The 22,954-nt window shown below is 41.1% G+C and overlaps 1 protein-coding gene across 6 annotated transcripts in view; it reads right to left on the reverse strand.

Annotated features, from left to right (window-relative positions):
* mei4 (meiosis-specific, MEI4 homolog (S. cerevisiae)) overlaps nt 1-22,954 on the reverse strand; it is a 383,891-nt gene that overhangs the window by 323,766 nt on the left and 37,171 nt on the right. For all 6 annotated transcript variants that reach the window (XM_069932067.1, XM_069932064.1, XM_069932065.1 and 3 more), the window contains exon 3: nt 20,061-20,659. In XM_069932067.1, the coding sequence (XP_069788168.1) occupies nt 20,061-20,659 (599 nt within the window). The remainder of the gene's footprint in view (nt 1-20,060; nt 20,660-22,954) is intronic.

The following is a 22,954-nucleotide window of genomic DNA, read 5'->3' on the forward strand; positions in this document are numbered from 1 at the left end:
TACAAAAACAAAGGCGAGAAATCAGACTGCTCAAACTACAGGGGAATCACGTTGCTCTCCATTGCAGGCAAAATCTTCACTAGGATTCTACTAAATAGAATAATACCTAGTGTCGCCGAGAATATTCTCCCAGAATCACAGTGCGGCTTTCGCGCAAACAGAGGAACTACTGACATGGTCTTTGCCCTCAGACAGCTCCAAGAAAAGTGCAGAGAACAAAACAAATGACTCTACATCACCTTTGTTGACCTCACCAAAGCCTTCGACACCGTGAGCAGGAAAGGGCTTTGGCAAATACTAGAGCGCATCGGATGTCCCCCAAAGTTCCTCAACATGATTATCCAACTGCACGAAAACCAACAAGGTCGGGTCAGATACAGCAATGAGTTCTCTGAACCCTTCTCCATTAACAATGGCGTGAAGCAAGGCTGTGTTCTTGCACCAACCCTCTTTTCAATCTTCTTCAGCATGATGCTGAACCAAGCCATGAAAGACCCCAACAATGAAGACACTGTTTACATCCGGTACCGCACGGATGGCAGTCTCTTCAATCTGAGGCGCCTGCAAGCTCACACCAAGACACAAGAGAAACTTGTCCGTGAACTACTCTTTGCAGACGATGCCGCTTTAGTTGCCCATTCAGAGCCAGCTCTTCAGCGCTCGACGTCCTGCTTTGCGGAAACTGCCAAAATGTTTGGCCTGGAAGTCAGCCTGAAGAAAACTGAGGTCCTCCATCAGCCAGCTCCCCACAATGACTACCAGCCCCCACATCTCCATCGGGCACACAAAACTCAAAACGGTCAACCAGTTTATCTATCTCGGCTGCACCATTTCATCAGATGCAAGGATCGACAATGAGATTGACAACAGACTCGCCAAGGCAAATAGCGCCTTTGGAAGACTACACAAAAGAGTCTGGAAACACAACCAACTGAAAAACCTCACAAAGATAAGCGTATACAGAGCCGTTGTCATACCCACACTCCTGTTCGGCTCCGAATCATGGGTCCTCTACCGGCATCACCTACGGCTCCTAGAACGCTTCCACCAGCGTTGTCTCCGCTCCATCCTCAACATCCATTGGAGCGCTTTCATCCCTAACGTCGAAGTACTCGAGATGGCAGAGGTCGACAGCATCGAGTCCACGCTGCTGAAGATCCAGCTGCGCTGTATGGGTCACGTCTCCAGAATGGAGGACCATCACCTTCCCAAGATCGTGTTATATGGCGAGCTCTCCACTGGCCACCGTGACAGAGGTGCACCAAAGAAAAGGTACAAGGACTGCCTAAAGAAATCTCTTGGTGCCTGCCACATTGACCACCGCCAGTGGGCTGATATCACCTCAAACCGTGCAACTTGGCGCCTCACAGTTTGGCGGGCAGCAACCTCCTTTGAAGAAGACCGCAGAGCCCACCTCACTGACAAAAGGCAAAGGAGGAAAAACCCAACACCCAACCCCAACCAACCAATTTTCCCCTGCAGCCGCTGCAACCGTGTCTGCCTGTCCCGCATCGGACTTGTCAGCCACAAACGAGCCTGCAGCTGACGTGGACTTTTACCCCCTCCATAAATCTTCGTCCGCGAAGCCAAGCCAAAGAAAACATGAATCTGGTAAGCTTTGTGTTTTATCAATCTGGTTGATTACTTCCAGGAGGGGCGGAATTAATAAGTCTTTAAATGTTTTATAGAATTCTATTGGGAATCCATCCTCTCCTGGTGTCTTATTATTTGGTAATTTTTTTATTATCTCTTGTATTTCTACTATTCCAAATGGCTCTGTTAATTTATTTTGTTCCTCTATTTGTAGTTTTGGTAGTTCAATTTTAGTTAGAAATTCATCTATTTTCTCTTTTTTCCCTTCGTTTTCAGTTCGGTATAATTGTTCATAGAATTCTCTAAAGTTTTCCTTAATTTCTTTTGGATTATATGTAATTTGTTTGTCTTTTTTCCTTGATGCCAATACCATTTTCTTAGCTTGTTCTGTCTTAAGCTGCCATGCAAGGATTTTGTGCGTTTTTTCACCTAGTTCATAATATTTCTGTTTTGTCTTCATTATATTCTTCTCCACCTTATATGTTTGTAGTGTTTCATATTTTATTTTTTTTATCCGCCAATTCTCTTCTTTTAGTTGTATCTTCCTTCATTGCTAATTCTTTTTCTATATTTACTATTTCCCTTTCCAACTGCTCTGTTTCCTGATTATAGTCCTTTTTCATCTTGGTTACATAACTTATTATTTGCCCTCTAATGAATGCTTTCATTGCATCCCATAGTATAAACTTATCTTTCACTGATTTCGTATTTATTGTGCTCCAATTCAATTAAATGTGTTTCTTGCACAAATGCTATATCAATTTTTTCTTTTTTCAGTAAATTTAGCAGTTTCTTCCTTTTAATTTGGTTATGTATTCCATTAATATTTAAAGTCATATAGTTCAACGTAGCCATTTTATACTTTGTTTATCTTCCCTTTCCGTTTCTCCATCATTACCTTTCCTTCTTATCCATTTCTGTTTTCTTGTTTTGAACCCTTTATAAGACAATATTCCTAAAACATCAAACATTTTCCTTATTCTCCTATTTAAAACTTCTTTAGCCCCAATCTCCCCTTCCCCTCCTGAGTTGTCCTTTATCCCTTGTCGGACAACCACATCTCCCCTCTCCATTTGGATTTGCGAATTCACTCGCAAGCGTCAGCTGATTTTGCAGTGACCGTAACTCCTCCCCACCCAGCCCCCCCCAGAAAAGATTTCACTTTTCATATGTAACAAAGGTCACTCTTTTAATTCCCTCCTTATTCCCTCTATTCCATTTCCGTCCCTTATTAATTCTTGTCTATACTCTCTATATTTTCTTCTAAATACGGATACATTCATGTATGCACACTTAACATATACACACATATACCTCTTTACCCACATACATATAAATCATGGTCATTTTTACTCTTATTACATGTCTTCATCTCTCTGCTTGTTTTGTAGTTGTTCTGCAAATTTCCTTGCTTCCTCTGGATCCGAGAATAGTTTTTTTCCATAAGATCTTTTTCGCTGTATTGAACTCCTTCCTCTTCAGGGGTTCAAAACTTGTGTCTTTTTAGTTCGCAGTCTTTTGTACTCTCGTTACACGTCTTCATCTCTCAGTCTATTTTGTAATTCTTCTGCAAATTTTCGTGCTTCCTCTGGATCCGAGAATAGTCTGTTTTGCTGTCCTGGAATAAATATTTTCAATACCGCTGGATGCTTTAGTATAAATTTATACCCTTTCTTCCATAAAATCGCCTTTGCTGGATTGAACTCCTTTCTCTTCTTCAGGAGTTCAAAACTTATATCTGGATAAATGAAGATTTTTCGCCCTTTGTACTCCAGTGGCTTTTTGTCCTCTCTTACCTTTTCCATTGTTTTCTCCAGTACCTTTTCTCTTGTAGTATATCTTAGGAATTTTACTAAAATAGATCTTTGCTTTTGTTGTGGTTGTGGTTTAAAGGCCAATGCTCTTTGTGCCCTTTCTATTTCCATTTCTTGCTGTAGTTCTGGACATCCTAGGATCCTGGGGATCCAATCTTTTATAAACTCTCTCATATTCTTGCCTTCTTCATCTTCCTTAAGGCCCACTATCTTTATGTTATTTCTTCTGTTATAATTTTCCATTATATCTATTTTCTGAGCTAACAGCTCTCGTGTCTCTTTAACTTTTTTATTAGATTCCTCTAATTTCTTTTTTAAGTCCTCTACCTCCATTTCTATTGCTGCTTCTCGTTCTTCCACCTTGTCCATTCTTTTTCCCATTTCTGATAAGGTCATATCTATTTTATTCATTTTCTCTTCTTTATTGTTTATTCTTCTTCTTAAATCATTAAATTCTTGCACTTGCCATTCTTTAAATGACTCCATGTATTCTTTAATAAGAGAAAGTATATCCTTTGTCTTGTCTTTCCCTTCTTCTTCTATTTCACTGTACTCTTCCTCTTCTTCTTTCTCTGGGTTGGCCATCTGTTGTTTCTTTGTTGTCCTTCTCTTCTTTCTTGTTTTCGTTGTCTTCTATGTTCTCCTCTTGCTGCTGCTGTTCTGCAGCTGTCATTGCCGGCTGTGGAGATCGACTCCCCAGCTGGTCACCCCTCCCGTCGGTGTGTTTTTTTGCGCACTTTTACTCGGCTCAGCGAGCCATTTTTGTAGTCCACTTTCTACCGACCTGAGGGAGCGGGTTTCTCTCTCCACTGCGGGCCTCTTCGAACAGGTAAGGCCTTCTCCTTCTTCCGTTGACTTCTCTTCCTCTCTTCTTACCGTTGATTTCGATTTTTCTTTTTTCGTCGCCATCTTCTTTCCACCTTTATACTCACTTTACTTTAATTTTTATTTTTTTGCCTTTGTGTTTTCCTTTATTTTTTCCGACTTTTCTGGAGAGGGCTGGAGTTCACCGTCCGGCCACTACTCCATCACGTGACTCCTTCTTAATACACTGCTTCATGGTAGATAAAGTACTTCAACATATGGAAACAGATCAGGTCAGTTCTTATAAGGGGCTCCAGATCCAAAACATTCAATGTTCCTCCAAATCACAGATGCTGGCCAATATTGTGTTGCCAACATTTTCTCTTTCTGCTTCACATTTCCAATATCTACAGTTTTTAAAAAAAAATTTGTTGAACAGGTCAGTCGTTTCCAGTTTCCGGGTTCTGTCCTTTCTAAAATAGTGGGACGACCATTCTAGAAATTGTAGATGACAACCAGAACATCCACCAACACCATAGCCACTTTTTTCAAAATTTTGGATAAATTTTAAGATTATCAGGTCCTTGGGGTTTATCCATTTTCTAGCTAAATTTCTGTACTTGCTTTTGGTACCACTAATTTCTGTTTTTATGTTTTTTTTAGTAAAACTGATATTTCTGGAAGTTTATGGGGTTTTCATCCATACAAAGAAAGTATGTTAAAATTTTGCTATTTCCTATTTTTTCAATATAATCTGTTAACCAAAAGATGGGTGCCAGATACTCACTGCGAACATGACAGAAGCAACAAGGGCTGCCCATCTATCAAGAGACTGGATGTTGTAGAGTATTCATGGGTAAATTAATAAAATATTGAACATATTACACAAAAAAATGAACATTCTTACAACAAGAAAACAGATTTATTTGGGATGTTGGAGGTTAGAGAGAAAGGAGGAACCGCCATGAAAGCAACAATGAAAACTATCAAAGTGGTTTTGCTTATGCAGAAGTCAATGTAGGTCAATGTGGACAATAATGATGGATGAATGTGACTTATTGTGGACTGATAAAACAGGATCAGATTTGGTGAGACAATGCCCAGAGTTTTAATTGCTTTCTGTAAAAATATTCTTGTCTTGGAGACAGAGCAGACATGATTTGCTAGTCTGATTCTGATGATGGGTGGTTTGTTATGAAGAAAAATTAAGCAGATTAAGCCTGAAGTTTGTAGTTTTGAAGAATAAGCAATCTTACTAAAGCATGTACAATTGTGAAGGTCTTGAAAGGGTAAATGCTGGTGAGGGAATGTAGACTGAGATAAAGAGCAATTTCTTTTCTCAAATGTTTGTGAACCTTTGTAATTCCTCACCCTGGGAGCTATGAAGACTGAATCATAAAGTATAACCGAGTTTATCAAGAACATCAATTTCTGTAGGGAAGTCAAGTACTTTGGAGATCAGGATGGAAAGTAGATGAGGCCATGACCAGATCATCCACAATCTTCAGAATGGCAATTAAGACATTAGGGTGATATGGCCTTCTGGTGAAAGCATTTCTCATATTACATAGAATACCACAGCACAGGCGACCGATATATACCTGCTGAAAAATCAAGAACTCAACCCTCCCAGCCTCAATCATCTATTTTTCTTTCATCCATGCACCTGTCTAAGAGTCTTTTAAATGCCCTCTTTGTTCCAGCCTCCACCACCACCCCTGGCAATGCATTCAAGGCACCCACAATTCTATGTGGGGAAAAAATCCTTGATGACTCCTTACACTGTTCAAAGTGAAGGGAGGAAAGAAGTCCTCTGGTATTTGTTTCCCCCACCCCAGAAAAAGGCATTGGCTGTCTACTTTATCTATGTCTCTCAATCTTGTAGATTAAGACACATCCTTCCTATCCTTCTTCGCTCTACAGAGAAAAACCTCACCTTACAAGATGTATTTTCAAATCCAAGCAATGCCCTGGTAAATCTCCTCTGTGCCCTCTCTATAGCTTCCAATGAGGTGACCAGAGCTGATCACAATATTCTAAGTGTGGTCTCACCAGAGATTTAGAGGTGCAACATTACCTCATGATTCCTGAAATTAATCACCTGACAAATGAAGCCCAAAAGATCACAGGTCTCTTAATTATCCTTTCAACCTGCACAGAAACCTTGAGAGAACTATGGATGTGGACCCCAAGGTTCCTCTGTTCATCCACACTATTAAGTATCCTACCAGTAACCATGTACCGCCTTCAAGTTTGACTTCCAAAATGCATCACCTCATTCCCAGATTTAACTCCATCTACCTTTTTCTGCTAAACCTTGCATCCTGTCTCTATCCTGTTGTAACCTTCAATAATCTTCAACACTATCCACAATACTGCCAACCTTCATATCATCTGCAAACACTGACCCATTCCTCTACTTCTTCATTTGGGATATATATATAAAAACATTGTGAAGAGCAGGGGTCCCAGAACAGATCCATATACACCACCCGACTTTCAATTTCTTTTGTTACCTCCTCAAAACATTAATTTAGGGTCATGAGGCATGACCTTCCTTTCACAAAGCCATGCTGACTACTCCTGAGAAGACTGTACTTCCCTATATACTCATAAATCCTGCCCTTCCCTTCTTTCTCTTATCCTTAAGAATCCTTCCATGTCCGCCCATCACTGTGGCCAATAAGGATACAAAGATCATTGCCAATGCCTCAGCAATCTCTTCCTTCCCTTTCCATAGCAATGTGGGGTACATCTCATCGAGTCCCAGGGTCTTCCCAAACCAAATGGTTTTAAGAAGATCCAACTTTTCCTCCATCTTAATCTCAATATGGTCTAGCACATAAGTTTGTTCTATTCTGACCTCACCTTGACTGAGATGATTTCCTCCTGAGAATATTGAGGCAAAGTATTATTTTAGGGACTCCCCAACCACATCTGCCTCCAGGCATGTTGTCTTATTTATCCTCCAGACATCCTGCTCTTCATCACTTACACACAGAATACCTTGGGGTTTTCCTTAATCCTACATGCCAAGGCCTTCTCATGAACCCTTTTAGCTCTCCTAAGTAATTTCTTACATTTCTTTCTGGCTACCATACAATTCTCATGAGCCCTTCCTGTTTTTTGCTTCCTAAAACTAATGTATGCTTCCTTTTCCTCTTAACCAGCTGCCTCACCCGTTTTTATCAACCACAGTTCCATTTTCCTACTGTCTTTTCCCTGTCTCAATGGAACAAACCTATCGAGAATCCCAAGCAACTGGTCCAAAACATCCTCCAGATTACTTCTGCGCTTTCTCCCAATTGTTCCCAATTTACTCTGCCTAGTTCTTGTCTCACCTCATTGTAATGAGCCTTTCCCCAATTAATACACACTAATATTTTGTCTGCTTTTATCCTTATCCATAGCTATACTAATGTATAGTGGTAATGTTCCCCCACTGAGAGTGTCATCTGACCAGGTTCTTTATCCAGAGTTAGATCCAGTATGGTCTCTCCTCTAGTAGTCTTGTCCACATGTCAAGAATCCTTCTTGGACACACCTGACAAATTCAGCCTCATCTATCCCTCTTGTAGTAAAGAGGTACCAGTCAATATTTGGGAAGTTGAAGTCTCTCTCTCTCTCCCCCCCTCCCCCCTCCAACAACAAGACTTTTATTCTACACCTATCCCTGATCCCAGCACCTGGGAGTCTCAATCTTGTTCACAGAACCTCCTATGTATTCTCCTATTGAATGCCCAATCACACCACTCTCCTCTTCTCCCCATTTCCTTCTTAGATGAAGGGCCAGACTGTGCCAGAGACCTGAGCACAACAACTTGTCCCTGTGTAGATCATTTCTCCCCCCCCCCCTTAAAAAGTATCCAAAATGGCAAACTTATTGTTGAGGGGGACTGCCACACTGCCCATTTCCCTTCCCTCTCCCAACAGTCACCCAATTACTTGCCTCTTGTCTCTGGGTGCAACTGTCACTCCCCGTACCACCCCCCCCCCCCCCCCCGCCTCCTGAGTGAACCAGAGTTCATCCAGATCCCTAATACAGTTTGAAAGGAGCTGCAGCTGGTTGCACTTCTGGCAGGTATAGTCATCAAATTTCCCACTTCCTACAATCATAGCATTTCAATTCTCTAGTTGCCATCGCATACCTACTCTTTGTTATTATGCAAGATCTTACCTGTAGAATGTCCTCAGCCTCTGCTCACCAAAACCTCTCAAATCAAAGCCTCTAACTCCCCACTCTTGCAATGACACACAGGCCGCTCCACTTGAGCTTCCCTTTTTTATTAGCTACAGCTTAATTGGTCAAGGAGAGATTTAAACAAGCACCTACTTCTACTCCTCTTTAAACTGGTCCTCCTCTCATTCACAGCCTGTTCTCACAGTCCCCAACAAGATTCTTATCTTATAGCCTTACAATTCTCTGGTTAAAATCAGATAGACAAGTACAGTCCCACATTTGAAAATATAAAGTCTTCAAATAATGCTCATATGAATGAGCTGGGACAGTTGCGTAAACAGTTTTCTCTTTAAGTTTGGTGGCTCTTGAAGCTCAGTCTCTGCAATGAGTGAATAAGGGAGAGAATATTATTTTTTAAGTTTATCCCAAATTAATAATCAAAGTTACTAATTTTTATAGTTAAATCTTTAGTGTTTTGCTTGCTGAAGCTTGTAGTTTCAGCTGAACAAGTAAACATGTACCAGTAGAAACAATCCCACCCCCAAAATCCCAACCATTGAATTGTAATCATAACCTTCTCAATTCAGGATGGTAAAATCAGTTAGCCTCTGTGAAGGTTTGCAAGATTGGAGCGTGGATAAGCATGTGGAATTGCAATCATGAAACTGATTTGGGACATTGCCACAATCATGGAACTATGGCTGGGTGAAGAGCAACTTAACATTGCAGGATAGAGGTTTCAGGTGACATAAGTGAATGCAAACAAGGCAGCAAAGAATATCATTGTAATATGCAGAGAGGATATCCAGGTGGAATTGCCCAATTAAGCTATATAGAAAGAACTTAGAATAAGAGAAGGAAACTTTATTTTCTGAAATTATACACTAGAACTTCTAATACTAAATATGAATTAGAGGAACAGATACATTAGCAAATTGCAGAGAGGTGCAAAAGCAAAAGGATTATTGAAGTGGTGGTAGGGGTTAATTTTCCCAATATTTTTTAAAATCTTTATTTATTTGTTCAAAAAACAAATAATATATGACATATATAGCAATTAAACATGAACATGAATGTTTATTTATATATATATATATATATATAGATATATATATATTTGTATAAGATTAAAATAGTTTTAGATCTAACAGTATTTTTATTGGGTAGTTTGCAACCTCTGAAAGGCTTGGGATTAGATAAATTCCATCTTGCTTTTGTAATTTAGCTTTATCCGTAGCGAAAAAATGTATTGCTAGTACGTGGAAAGATACAAATATGATTGATATTAATAGATGGCATAATGAGATGAAATATTGTTGAATAATGGACAAAATTACGTATGTTTTGCATGATAATTATAATTTTTTTATTAACAAGTGGCTTTAATACTCAAAATATTTACATTTCAATTTATATTGATTCGATTTTAATATGTATATTTAATTCCTTTTTTTTACTGTTCTTTCTTTTTTCTTGGCTCTCCATAAGAGAGTTGGCTGAAGGGGGGGTTCTTTTTTTTCCCTCAATATTGACCTAGATTGCCTAGCTTTGGGTTATTGATTTATTGTAAGGGACATACATGCACAGCAAAGATAAATTTTTTGAGACAATATGTCAGCAGTTCTACCGGATATGGGGCAGTACTTGACCTCATCATGGAAAGTAAAATAGGGTAGAATATTTTGCTTTATTCATGGGGAAGTCGGTACCTCTATTTACCATAAGTAATGAAGACAGCAAATAACAAAGACTCAATTTAGAAACTGGACTTGTACCATTCTACAACTCCTCTCATTTGTTTCTTATGCAACGTGCAGCATTTCAATCAGCAGGGAGCACCAATGTAATGTGTTATCTGTAATACAATGAAAGTCATTGATTAATTATTTACTGCCATACTAATACATATTTTTAAGTATGGGTCAATTAAATCCATTCAACCCATATCTATCCAGGATTTTTAGTTGTTTGCCTTTAAACAAACAGGCTACTGACCAGGGAAATTATTAGTTTTCTTCACCCGACCAACTTTTCTTCCCACCAAACCAAGATTATGATTCTTCCACTGTTTTTCCTTTGTTTTTAAAATGTGAAATGTCTCTCCTTGTACTGTTTCCTAGTTTTGATTTGATGTGTGATCACAAGATCAGCAATCTTTGGAATAAGATAAATTTTACCTCATTATCTTTCATAAGGCAGTTACACAAAAACTTCTCAACTTTTAGAAATTGGGTGGGAATTTCATGGTAAGGATTTCAGATGCAGAGCCCTACTACGCCTCAGTACTATCATGAGACAAGTCAAGAGTGCAATGTAATACTACTCATTTCCCTGGAAGACTTCATCTACATTAATAGTCAAGCAGCTCTTTGCCATTATGGATAAAGCAGTCCAATTCAACATTCCCACTCTAACCCAGTGACCTTGGATGCTGCCTGTGTACATCTTCTCTGGTTTCCTCCCACATTGCAAAAATGTGCTGGTAAGTTAATTGTCTACCGTAAATTGCAGATAAGAAATAGAATCCTGGGAGAATGTAAGGGTTGAGAGAAGAGGGTGTTGATAGAAATGAGAGGAGTGTAGCCAACTGCTAAAAAGAAACATACATACTCACAGTGTGGGAAGTAAGGTCTGAGATTTATTGAGGCTGGAAAGGCTCCTTTTATACAATTGGAGTTCCTGCCATTTGTTTGATTGGCTGACATCAGCCGTATGAATAACAATAGGTGGCAGGAATATTCTTGCATGTGAATACCCTTCTTCCCTAGCCTGTTATTGATCTGTTAGCTGGGCAGCTTGGCCAGCGCCATTTTAGGGCTGCTGGTCTTGTACTGCTCCAGCTTTCAACCACGCCGGTTCACTGTGTTAAGCCATGTGTTACAGTATGTTATGCTGCTGTTTACTACCGTGCGCGCAATGTGCCGGCTCCATCTCCATGGTAGCAAGCCACCACGAGAATAACAGGTAGGATTACTATGAACTTGATAACACTTCAACCTGCTTCCTTACTGCATAAAAAAAAAACCCTGGAATAAATAAGATTTATTGTAAATATATTGTGGTTCTTGCCCTCATTCTGAAAGGACAAAAAAGTCTTGGGGAAAGTGCAAAACATGGATTTGCAAAGATGATATCAACAATTAAGAAAGATCAATATACTGTATCAGGTTTATTGCCCATTTTAAAAGACAGAATTAAATTTAAGAATGGATTGATAGGATAGGTATGTAGAAACTGTTTTTACCCATGGGAGAATCCAAAGTGAGGGGCCACAAAGGTAGCCATTAAGAAATCCATTTGGCATGGAAGGAGCAAGTCTTAAGAGATGTTACTGCAGCAGGTAGTTGTAAAGCTTTGATTAATTTAAAAATAAATATGGATAAAGATTAGGATAAACTGTAAGGTTGAAATGAGGCATTTGGAAAGGAAGATTTATGTTAACTATAAACACAAGCATGCATGTTAGTTTACAATATAGGCTTGCTTTTGTACTGTTTCACTTCAACTAACAATTCATAAAAAAAATCCAACAATATAGCCACTGTGAAAATTTTAAAGTTTAAACTTGATAGTGTGAGGAGTAGGGCACATGCCCTGTCTTTAATTATCCCTGCAAAACCAAACTGGAATCCAGGGCACAAAAAACCTCACCAGAGATGAAGCTTTATAAAATTCACATGGATGAAATCTGTTGGGGTCATTACCAGTGTAATGCTTCTTCAAAAACAGAAGTTCATGGTTCAAGACCTAATCTTTAATTCAACTAGCAAAGGAGATGAAAAGAGACAGATTATGATGAAACAACATTCAAATAAAATCACCATGCTTAATGGTTGGATTCATAACTCATTCAAAGTAAAATAGAGCTAGGATAACTGGTACCAACATTCCAACTAAGATATCATTGCAGATGTTGCTTCAAGTGATCTAGACCCAACAATCTTTAGGTGCCTACTCAATAACCTTCCTTTCAGTAGATATTCATTGATTTTATACTGGTCGAGTACGCCGTAACCGAAGTTCAACCAAAATGATCCAAAAACCTAACTTTTTTTTACCGCCGACATAACATAGGAAGTAGGAACAGGAGTAGGCCAAAAATGGCCCATCGAGCCCGCTCCGCCATTCAATACGATCATGGCTGATCTAATTTATGACCTAACTCCACCTATCTGCCTTCTCCCCATATCCCCCAATTCCTCTATCATGTAAAAATTTATCTAACCGAATTTTAAATATGTTTAATGAAGCAGCCTCAACCACTTCCCTGGTTAAAGAATTCCAAACATTCACTACTCTCTGGAAAAACTATTTTTCCTCATCTCTCTCCTAAATCTACTCCCACGAATTTTAAGACTGTGTCCTCTTGTTTTAGTTTCCCCGGTCAGCTCAAAAAACCTTCCTATATCTATCCTATCCATACCCTTCATAATCCTATATGTTTCTATAAGATCTCCTCTCATTCTTCTGAACTCGAGCGAATACAATCCTAGATGATTTAATCTTTCATCATAAGTCAACCCCTTCATCCCAGGGATCAACCTAGTAAACCTCCTCTGGACCGTCTCCAAAGCCAGTATATCCTTCCTCAAATATGGAGACCAGAACTGGATACAGTACTCCAGGTGCTGTCTCACCAGTATCCTATACAGTTGCAACATTACCTCCCTACTCCTGAATTCAATTCCTCTAGCGATGAAGGCCAACATTCCATTTGCCTTCTTAATAACCTGCTGCACCTGCAACCTAACTTTTTGAGATTCATGCACAAGCACTCCCAAGTCCCTCTGCACAACAGCATGCTGTAGTTTTTCACCCTTTAAATAATATTCAGCTCTTTTATTTTTCTTGCCAAAGTGGATAACCTCACATTTACTAACATTGTACTCCATCTGCCAGACCTTTGCCCACTCATCCAGCTTAACTATATCCCTCTGCAGACTCTCCACATTCTCATTACAATTTGCTCTTCCACTCAATTTGGTGTCATCCGCAAACTTGGCTACACCACATTTTGTCCCCTCCTCCAAGTCATCAATGTAAATGATGAACAGTTGTGGGCCTAACACTGACCCCTGCAGCACCCCACTTACCACTCTTTGCCAATCTGAAAAACTCCCATTTATCCCGACTCTCTGTCTCCTGTCAGACAACCAATTTTCAATCCAGGCCAATATACTTCCCCGACTCCACTGTTCCCCTCTATCCACCGCACCCATTATATCCTCAAAGAATTCTAACAAGTTTGTCAAACAAGATCTTCCCTTTCTAAAACCATGCTGCATCTGCCTGAATGAACCCTTACGTTCCAAAAGTTTCACTATTTCATCTTTAATGACGGCTTCAAGCATTTTTCCAACTACAGACATCAAGCTAATTGGCCGATAATTTCTAGTCTTCTGCCTACATCCCTTCTTAAAAAGTGGCGTGACATTTGCTGTCTTCCAGTCTGCTGGGACCTGCCCAGAATCCAAGGAATTTTGGTATATGACCACCAATGCATCAACTATAACTTCTGCCATTTCCTTCAGAACCCTTGGATGCATATCATCAGGACCAGATGATTTGTCTGGCTTTAGTCCCTTTAGTTTCTCCATCACTACTTCCTTTGTAACAACTATTTTATTAAGGTCCTCCCCAACATTCGCATCCTTAACTCCGCACTTGGGCATGCTGGACGTGTCTTCCACCGTGAAGACTGACACAAAATATTTGTTTAATGCCTCAGCCATTTCCTCATTTTTTGCTATCAGTTTTCCTTTCTCATCCTCCAAGGGTCCTATGTTAACTCTGGCCACCCTCTTCCGTTTTATATATTTATAAAATTTTTTGCTTTCTGTTTTTATATTTTGTGCCAATTTACTTTCATAATCCTTTTTCCCATTTCTTATTACCTGCTTTGTAACCCCTTGTTGTCTCTTAAAGTTTTCCCAATCTTCCAGTTTCCTACTGCTCTTTGTAGCTTTGTACACCTGCGCCTTCAATTTTATACTCTCCTTTATTTCCTTTGTTAACCACGGTTGATTTTTCCCTCCCTTGCTGCCCTTTTTCCTGACCGGAATATATTTTTGTTGAGCATTACAAAATATTTCTTTGAAAATCTTCCACTGTTCCTCAACTGTTTCATCAATTAGCCTGTGCTCCCAGTCCACTCTGCCCAATTCTTCTCATCCTATGGTAGTCACCCCTGTTTAAGCATAATATATTAGTTTTAGATCTAACTCTTTCCCCTTCCATCTGAATGAGAAATTCAATCATACTATGATTGCTATTTCCCAGATGGTCTCGGACTATTACATCATTTACTCTACCTATCTCATTGCACAGCACTAGATCCAGGAGGGCATTTTCTCTTATGGGTTCCTTAACATGCTGCTCAAGAAAGTTATCGCGGATGCATTCTATGAAGTCCTCTTTCAGATTCCCACGACCAACTTGATTTTCCCAATCTATGTGGAAGTTAAAGTCCCCCATGACTACTGCCATATCATTATTACATGCCTCATTTATCTCTCTATTTATTTCCTGTGCCACTAAACTATTGTTATTTGGTGGGCGATAGATAACACCCACCAATAATTTTTTCCCTTTGTTATTCCTTATCTCTACCCAAATGGACTCAACATTATGCTCTTTAGATCTTATATCATCCCTCCCTACTGCCTAGAGCTCATCTTTGATTAAGAGTGCAACTCCACCTCCCTAACCATCCTGTCTATCTCTTTACACCACCTGATACCCTTGAAAGTTTAATTCCCATTTAGGGTCACCTTATAGCCATGTTTCCGTGATGGCTACCAAATCATAGGCACGGGTTCCGATTTGCACCTCAAGTTCACTAACCTTATTACTAATACTGCGGGCATTCAGATAAAGTGCCCTTATGCTTACAATTGGAAAAATATTCAATACTTGATTTGCCCATTTGAAGCTCTGACATGCTGTTGATGCCAGTTTGATTACAATAACAGTAAAAAAAAAATGTAATCTTTGCTTCTGGCCGGAAAGATGCCAAATGGGACTTTGTCCAAGTCTTCAGCATCAACCGCAGCAGAGTTGGCAACTCCTTTTGAGCATTGAGTGCAGTCTGCATCAAAGAAGTCGCCTTTTAGCTCGATGCCCCTCTCAGTTCTCTTCTCTTCTTCCCCTCCCATCATCTGTTAGCCTCTTACACCCTCCCCCATCTTTTCAGGTAACTGCCCGATTTTTGGCACACTTGAAGGGTTCAGTCATGACATATCAAATGGTTTTCGCTTTCCATGGATCTGCATGAACTGCTGAATATACCCAGAACTTTTGATTTCTCACTCCACTCCAACATCTGTGGGTGGGACGGTCAACAATATGCTGTTTAACATTCTCACCTGTTTGTTTCCCATTACGATTTTCCCACAATCACCCTTGGAGAAGACCCTTGCGCCGTGCAGATTGGCCGTAAAGTCCTGAATGTGAGGGATGGGGTAACGGTCAAGAACGGTTGCCTCGTTGAGCCATCGATAGTCTCCGCAGATACACCAGCTGCTGGAGGCTTTTGGGACCAGGTGGAGCAGCGAGGCTCATGGGCTGTCTGACCACCGAATGATCCCCAGCTCCAACTGGTGCGAAAACTCCTCCTTCACTACCTAGAGCTTGTCAGGGAGTGCTGGCGTACCTTGGTGTGAAGTGGCGGGCCCTGGGTGGTGATGTGGTGGAACACCATGTGGCACGGCAAGGCAGAGGATAACCGTTGCTTGAGGAGTGTCGGGAACTCGTCCAGGATCTGCTGGAACTAGTCTCTGGGTGTGCTGATCATGGCCTTCTGCGGTTGTTCCGAGCGGTAGGCGTCAAGGCGAACGGCCTGGAAGGTACAGGCGTCCATCAGGCGCCTACTTCGAATGTCCACCAGAAGCCCGTGTGCGAGGAGGAAGTCTGCACCCAGGATGGCAGTCAGGAGGGATGAGACGATGAACATCCACACGAAATTCTGTTGGCCGATCTGGAAGTGGACTATCTTGTCTCCATACGTCTGGATTGTCATTGCGTTGGCTGCACAGAGGGGAGGTAGGATGCTGATCTGGGCTCCAGTGTCAACGAGGAATCGCTAGCCGCTGACTGAGTCTCACAGGTAGAGAAGGCTGTATCCTTGGCCAGCTGCCGCAGCCATTTACACCGGCCAGCCTGGTCATTTCCCTGGAACGAGCAGGGCTGACGACACTTCCGAGCCTCGGCTCCACAGCGCTGGTGGTAGAAGTAGAGGCCTGAAGTGGATGCTATGGCCTTGGTTATGTTCTTGGGGGGCCCTGCAGGGGCCGGGTGCTCTACCGCAGCGCTAGAGGTGGGCTTGGCATTGTCGTGCCTGTGCCTCGTGGCCTGCTGGACCACTGAGCCTTCCAAAAATCATGCGAGCCATAGCTCTTGGGCCTTCTGGATGACCTTCCTTGGGTCAGTGAAGCTCTCCTGAACCAGCAGTGAGCGGATGTCCCCAGGCATATGTTGAGGAAGATGCGCTCGAAAAGTGGGCAGTTGGTGTGCTCACCCATGAGCGCAAGCATCTCGTCCCCCAGGGCGTTGAGGTGCAGCACCCAAGCGGCATGCTGGTGTCTGGATAGTCCGAGGGATCCGGTAAGCACTCGCTTGATGGTCTTGTTCTTGTCCTCGGCGGGTGGGTGCTGAACAAGGTGCAGCATGCATCTGGCGGTGGCCTGGTCCAGGGCAGCGACCACATGGTAGAATTTGGTCATGTCGGACAAAATCTGGCAAAGGTGAAACTGGGCTTCCGCAGGGCCAAACCAGGTCTCAGGCTCCTGAACCCAGAATTCAGGCAGTTTCACGGCTATAGCGCTGATCCCAGGCTTGCTCATGATGGGTTCAAAGACATTTGAACCAGTCAGGGTCACCAATTGTAGCGGTGGCTACCCTGCTCCTGCAATAACACACACAACCAGACGGATTGAGCGAGCAGACTAGTTTATTGCAGGCTGCTGGGCTGCACTTATACTCCCAGCCCGGACTGCCTGGCTGAGAACCGCGCTGGAGGGCGTCGACGTCATCCGAGCGTCATGTGGTTCCCCAGCATGGGTTTCTGAGCCCCAAGCTGGAAGGAAGGGAAACTCCCGACGGTGTAATTTTGGCCGGCTGCCCTGCCGTGTGGCTTACAAGCGGGGCCAGTTCGCCTGCCTTGTGGTGAGCCGCCACAGGAGAAAGAATCCCTGCAGCATGAATATTGGGAACTGCCAGAGGCACAATAGGTCGCACAAGGGTAAGTGACCAATTTAGATTTTAAAATCCAGGAGGCAGTTTCCACGCTAATCAAAACACCACAGCTGCAAGCTCTCTGTCTGGCTCGCAGAACAACTCAGGAGAAATCCAAGCCATTGTCCAGCAAAGGGATCTGAGGATCCATCAATGATTGCTATGATCGAATCACTGATTTTAGCCACCAACACCACCGACAACTGTGGCCACTACACCAGCTTGTTTAAGCAGCAAGGATGCAGAACCTAAACCTCAACATTGGACATTCAATTGCACCTATTGTGATTATCATTACAAGCTCAGACTTTGTAATGGTCCTTTGGTGTTTGTTTTTCCTCTTCTTCAGTCACCCTTATAAGTAGTGTCATTAAATAGGTGTCACTGAATGGTCACTGTGTACTTTTTGGTTCACTTGAGTAACAGCGTTGCTCCAGCCTCCCATTAACAGAAACAAAACACTTCATGGGGTGAGAGCTTCGGGAGATTTTATTTAAAAACACAAAATTGGCTAAAGTTCAGTCCTGACTCCTCCAGGCTATCATTATAGGGATTCAATACAGGCACTTGTGGCACCAGTATAAAGCGAACGCGAGCAGGAATGGCATCTTGGTATTGGATGACAGCCCAAGGAAACAGGGCATCCTGGATACATGTCTGCCAGCCTGCCCTCTGCATCACCACGGGATAGCATTGTAACAGCCCTCTGGACTCTGTACTTAGCGAGTGCCAAACCATGAGGCCAGGGCGTGGGATGCGCCCTAATAGAGGGGTCTGGTAACCTGATCACCTTGCACCGCCTGTTCGTAGACATGGGTGGTAGGGGTGCTCACATTTGCCAGACAAACCAGATAAACTAGACAGGCGAGTCAGTAACCAAACAAATTCCTTTTTCAGCCTTCCCCTATGCCACTGGGGAGCAGCTCCCACAACACCCTGTTTCCCCATCGGTAACACAATGACCCTGTTTGGTCGGGGGGCCGGGCTGCTGAGGTGCTGTCATTGAATTTGATTATGTGCTTTCCCCAGTATTCGGAAAGCACTTGTGTGTCATATATCACACAAACACATATTTCTTTTTGATCAGCTTGATAACATGTACATAGAGTCATTCCAGAGTGATGTTCCTTCCGAGAGGTGGAATGTTGTGTATGGAGGAGGCATGGCCTCACTGATTGCAGGTAGTCACTTGATCTCCCCAATGTAACCTATTTGGAAGTCACACCACCTGTCAGTACATTGTGTACTTTTTATTTCATTCAGTTACAATTTATAGATTCAAAGTTAATTTGCAAGTGGAATGTCAGTTAAGGTTGGGCTCCAGTCGCTAATTAGTTCACACCTTGCTGTTGGCTAATTCAAATTAATTAGAGTCCTTATTGGCTAGAATGTTGTATTTAACACCAACACAGAGCACATTCTCTTCATCTTGTAGTGATAGCCCCAGACATTGCTCCAAGCCAGGTCACTACTGTGGACTTTGCTTTGATGGATCTTGGGCAAGGTGTGCACTAAACTAAAGCTGAGTAGTAGTATTGCTAGAGATTAATACTTGCAGTACAACCATCGCTCACAAGGATTAGGGGTCTGGGAGCATGTGTACACCCCTGGGTTTAGTGTGTACGAAAGCTGCCTCCCAACGATTAGTGGTCCGGGAGGCTGTGTACAACCTGTTTATAGTGTGTGAATGTCTGCATTGCCTATGTGAATTAGTAATTATATACTGTTTGTTTCCCATTATGATTTTCCCCACTCTTTTATAAATTGTTCACGTGTTTTATTACCACATCAATTTTCCCATGCTCTTCTATTTATTGCTGTGTGCTGATAAAAGTTACATGTCATTACAAACCCTTGTGTCTAGACTAGTCTCTGTGAACCTACCAAACCCGATACTCTTCTCAACACAACACCGCAACATCCTGTTAAATCTCCTCTGCATCCTCTCCATAGTTTCCACATCCTTCCTATAAAGAGGTGACCAGAACTGAACACAGTACTCCAAGCATGGTCTACCAGAGATTTGTAGAGTTGCAATATGTCCTCTCGACTCTTGAACTCAATCCTCCTATTAATGAAGCCCAGCATCCCATAGGACTTCTTAACTATACTATCCAAGGAAAAGAGAAATCGCCATCAGGAAGAATTTAAAGCAAGCCTGACCCTTTTCAGCCCTTGCTATCTTGGCTTCTATATTCAATTGAAATTCATTAGAAGCCTAATTAAAATGTCACAGTGTTAAATATACAAAAGCATCTTTCGAATCAATGTTGTCCTTCGCTTGATATTGGCTGCTTGCAATGTCAACAGGCGAATTAAGATAAATGCTATGTGGAGCAATGAGGGAAAGTTCATCATACAGTCAAAGTTGAAATCACATGTTTGATTAAAAGTAGATGCTTTTAAGACGAACGCAATCATATTCAAAATGTGCTTACCCGATTAACTTCTGTATTGTCCAAAATGACTTTCACCAACTCCTTCACAAGCTTCTCTACTCTTTTAATACACTGTGCAAGGTGTGTCGTTGGCAATTTACCCTCTTGCATCAAGCAGATAAGAGACTCTGTTGCTTCCATCAGCAAAGAAGCTTGGGGTAAAAATTTGGGCTTTGTACAGAAAACTATCAAGCTCTCAGCAAAATGAGAGACTGAATCTGTCACAACAGAGTAGTCGCCATTTAAAGTCAATGTTTCGCCTGCTGGAGTTTGGTTATTTGCAATCTTTCTAATACGAATAAAGGTCTGTAAAAACTTAGTGTGAAAATTAAGCATTTTCTTATTCACTTCTAATTCATTCCCACTGGGAACATATGATGCAGTATTCGGCAATGTGGAATTAACTAATGGAGAGGCTTTTTCAGTAGTTAGTGAATAAAAATCAAAGCATCTCGTGCCACAATTGGCTAATAGGCCCTGAGTATCGGATCCTTGTCCATTAGATACATCACAGCCAGAATCCTCTGGATGAGTAGACTCATTCATACATTGCATAGGATCTTGAGTTGGACTTTCTAGGCATGCACAAGAGTCAGCTTCTGAAAAGTTAAACAAATTTAAAATTCAAATATTTGTAAAAACTAATTATAACATCTCAATCGCTCCAATATAATATTTAATAACATGATACATTAAACAGGAAATATTTTGTTGAATGCAGTTTTTCTTTTTGAATTGCCTTGCCCTATTTTTACACATGGTTTAAAAATCAAAATCATATTTTCACTTTCTAATAAACCTGTCCCTTCACAACCCTGTAAGAACAAAATATTCCATGATCTTCTAATGATCTGTTACATGTTCCTACTTGGGATCGAGATACAAAAAAAAGGCAAACAGGGAAAATTTAATTTATTATCATTCACCAAGTTCATGGTAGATTATTACATTTGAAACTAGAGACCAATTGAACCCATTTTATGACTTGTAAAACTAACAAGAATGATGTTTATTCATGTTTGATCTTTTGGAATAGTGGCAATAAAATGTAGTGTTGATGAAGTAAATTAAATGAATCTTGATTTATGAACAGAAGTACAAATCATTTATCATGTGTAGAAAATGGTCATGAAATTATGTTCTTCTGTTTAAATATATTAGAGAAATGCAATTTCTGAGAAACTAGGTTGTGTAAAGCAATTTTTTCAGCATAATGAAATTTAAGCATCAATCTAACCCAGAATAAATCATGAGGATAAGTGAATTAACACTGTTAAGTTGATTCAGGCGCTATCAATCATTGTGCAGGTTACAATATTTGATAGTTGCAACCGAACAAGAGACAGTACTTGCTCCATTGTACATTGAGATCTCATTTAATGGGTCTTTCTGCTAACAATACCCCAAAGCAGTTTCAAAACTTACCCCTCTCAAGTGTCAAGACTACATTCAAACTAGAAAATAATGTTTATTTTAGAGAACGTAATTTCTATATGTGATTACATCAGTGGCATCACATTTTGAGTAGAAGCTTCAGATTAAGGGTTGTAATGGACTTAAAGAGGGTTGAAAGCCCAAGGGTCATTGGAAGAGCCTCCAAAGTCTAAATTGCCATTGTGTCCATATCTTGAATAAAGCCCTGAACTCTTCATATAAAGGTCTTCCTTTCCCTCAGCATCAACTATTTAAGGAGCTGCACTGAAGGGTTAACATCCCATGGACCCCTTTTGCACAACAATTAAAAGATGGGAATAACCACCTTTTAACCACTTCACTTAACTGTGTGAATGCAACAAAAGCAGTATGTGTGGGGGGGAGGGGTTATTTTCATCCCGCATATTACCCAAAGGTAGGTAGTATCAGAGCTGATGTGTTTTGACCAGGCTTTTCTTGGTTCAGTGTGAACGACTTGGCTTAAAACATGGGCCATTCATACACCAATTAAGTGGGATCTCTCTGTAAAATGGAAACAAATTCCATTTTCAATCACCAATGAGAAGACTCTCATAGAACACAAGAAAATAGGAGCAGGAGTTCCTGTTTAAACATAATCATAGCTGATCTCTGCTGGCCTCAAGTACACTTCCATACCATTTTCTCTGCCTATTCCTCCACACCAACTCCACTTTAAATGCTCCTAAAGATTCAGCTTTCATTACCCAGAGATTTGCCACCCTCTAAAGACACGTTTATAAAGCTCAGTTTTAAATGAGCATCCCTTTTGTAACTGCGACTCCTTGTATTTACCTTGATATTTACCCAGCAAAACCTCCTTAGGATCTTGTATGCTTGAATAAGATCACCTCTTAAAAACATCAAAACTATTTAACCCTTTGTTGTACACCCCTCTCATCCCAGGAATTAGCCTAGTGAACATCCAATCTTACTACAATTTATTTTTAGGCAAGGGGATCAAAACTGAACATGTTATTCTCGGTAAGGCCTCATTAACACCTGGTATAATTGCAAAACCTCCCCTTTCTACTTTTTTTAATACAACTCCAACTCCTTTGTAATGAAGGCAACAATACCATTGCATTCTTAATTACTCCTTGGATCAGCCAGCTATTTTTTTGTAATTAAGAAGATCTGCACTTTACACAAAAATGCTAGAGAATCACAGCAAGTCACGTGTAATTCTATATGTAACAAAGATAAGGATAATCAATGTTTCACGCCAGAGTCCTTCGTCAAGGCATGAGCAAAAACCAGGTACACCATCAATAAAATGGTGATGAGAAGGGCATAGGCCCACTAGCACAAGAGAAAGGCACAAAAGAAAAAAAATGTAGTAAGTGATGGGAGGTGGGGATAGCACTTTGAATGGACATTCAATCTCTATACACCTCCACCTTCATGCAGAAGGCCTCAGAAACCTTCATTTCTTTCTCAAC

The sequence above is a fragment of the Narcine bancroftii genome, chromosome 4, assembly GCF_036971445.1.
Source record: "Narcine bancroftii isolate sNarBan1 chromosome 4, sNarBan1.hap1, whole genome shotgun sequence".
Lineage (NCBI taxonomy): Eukaryota > Metazoa > Chordata > Chondrichthyes > Torpediniformes > Narcinidae > Narcine > Narcine bancroftii.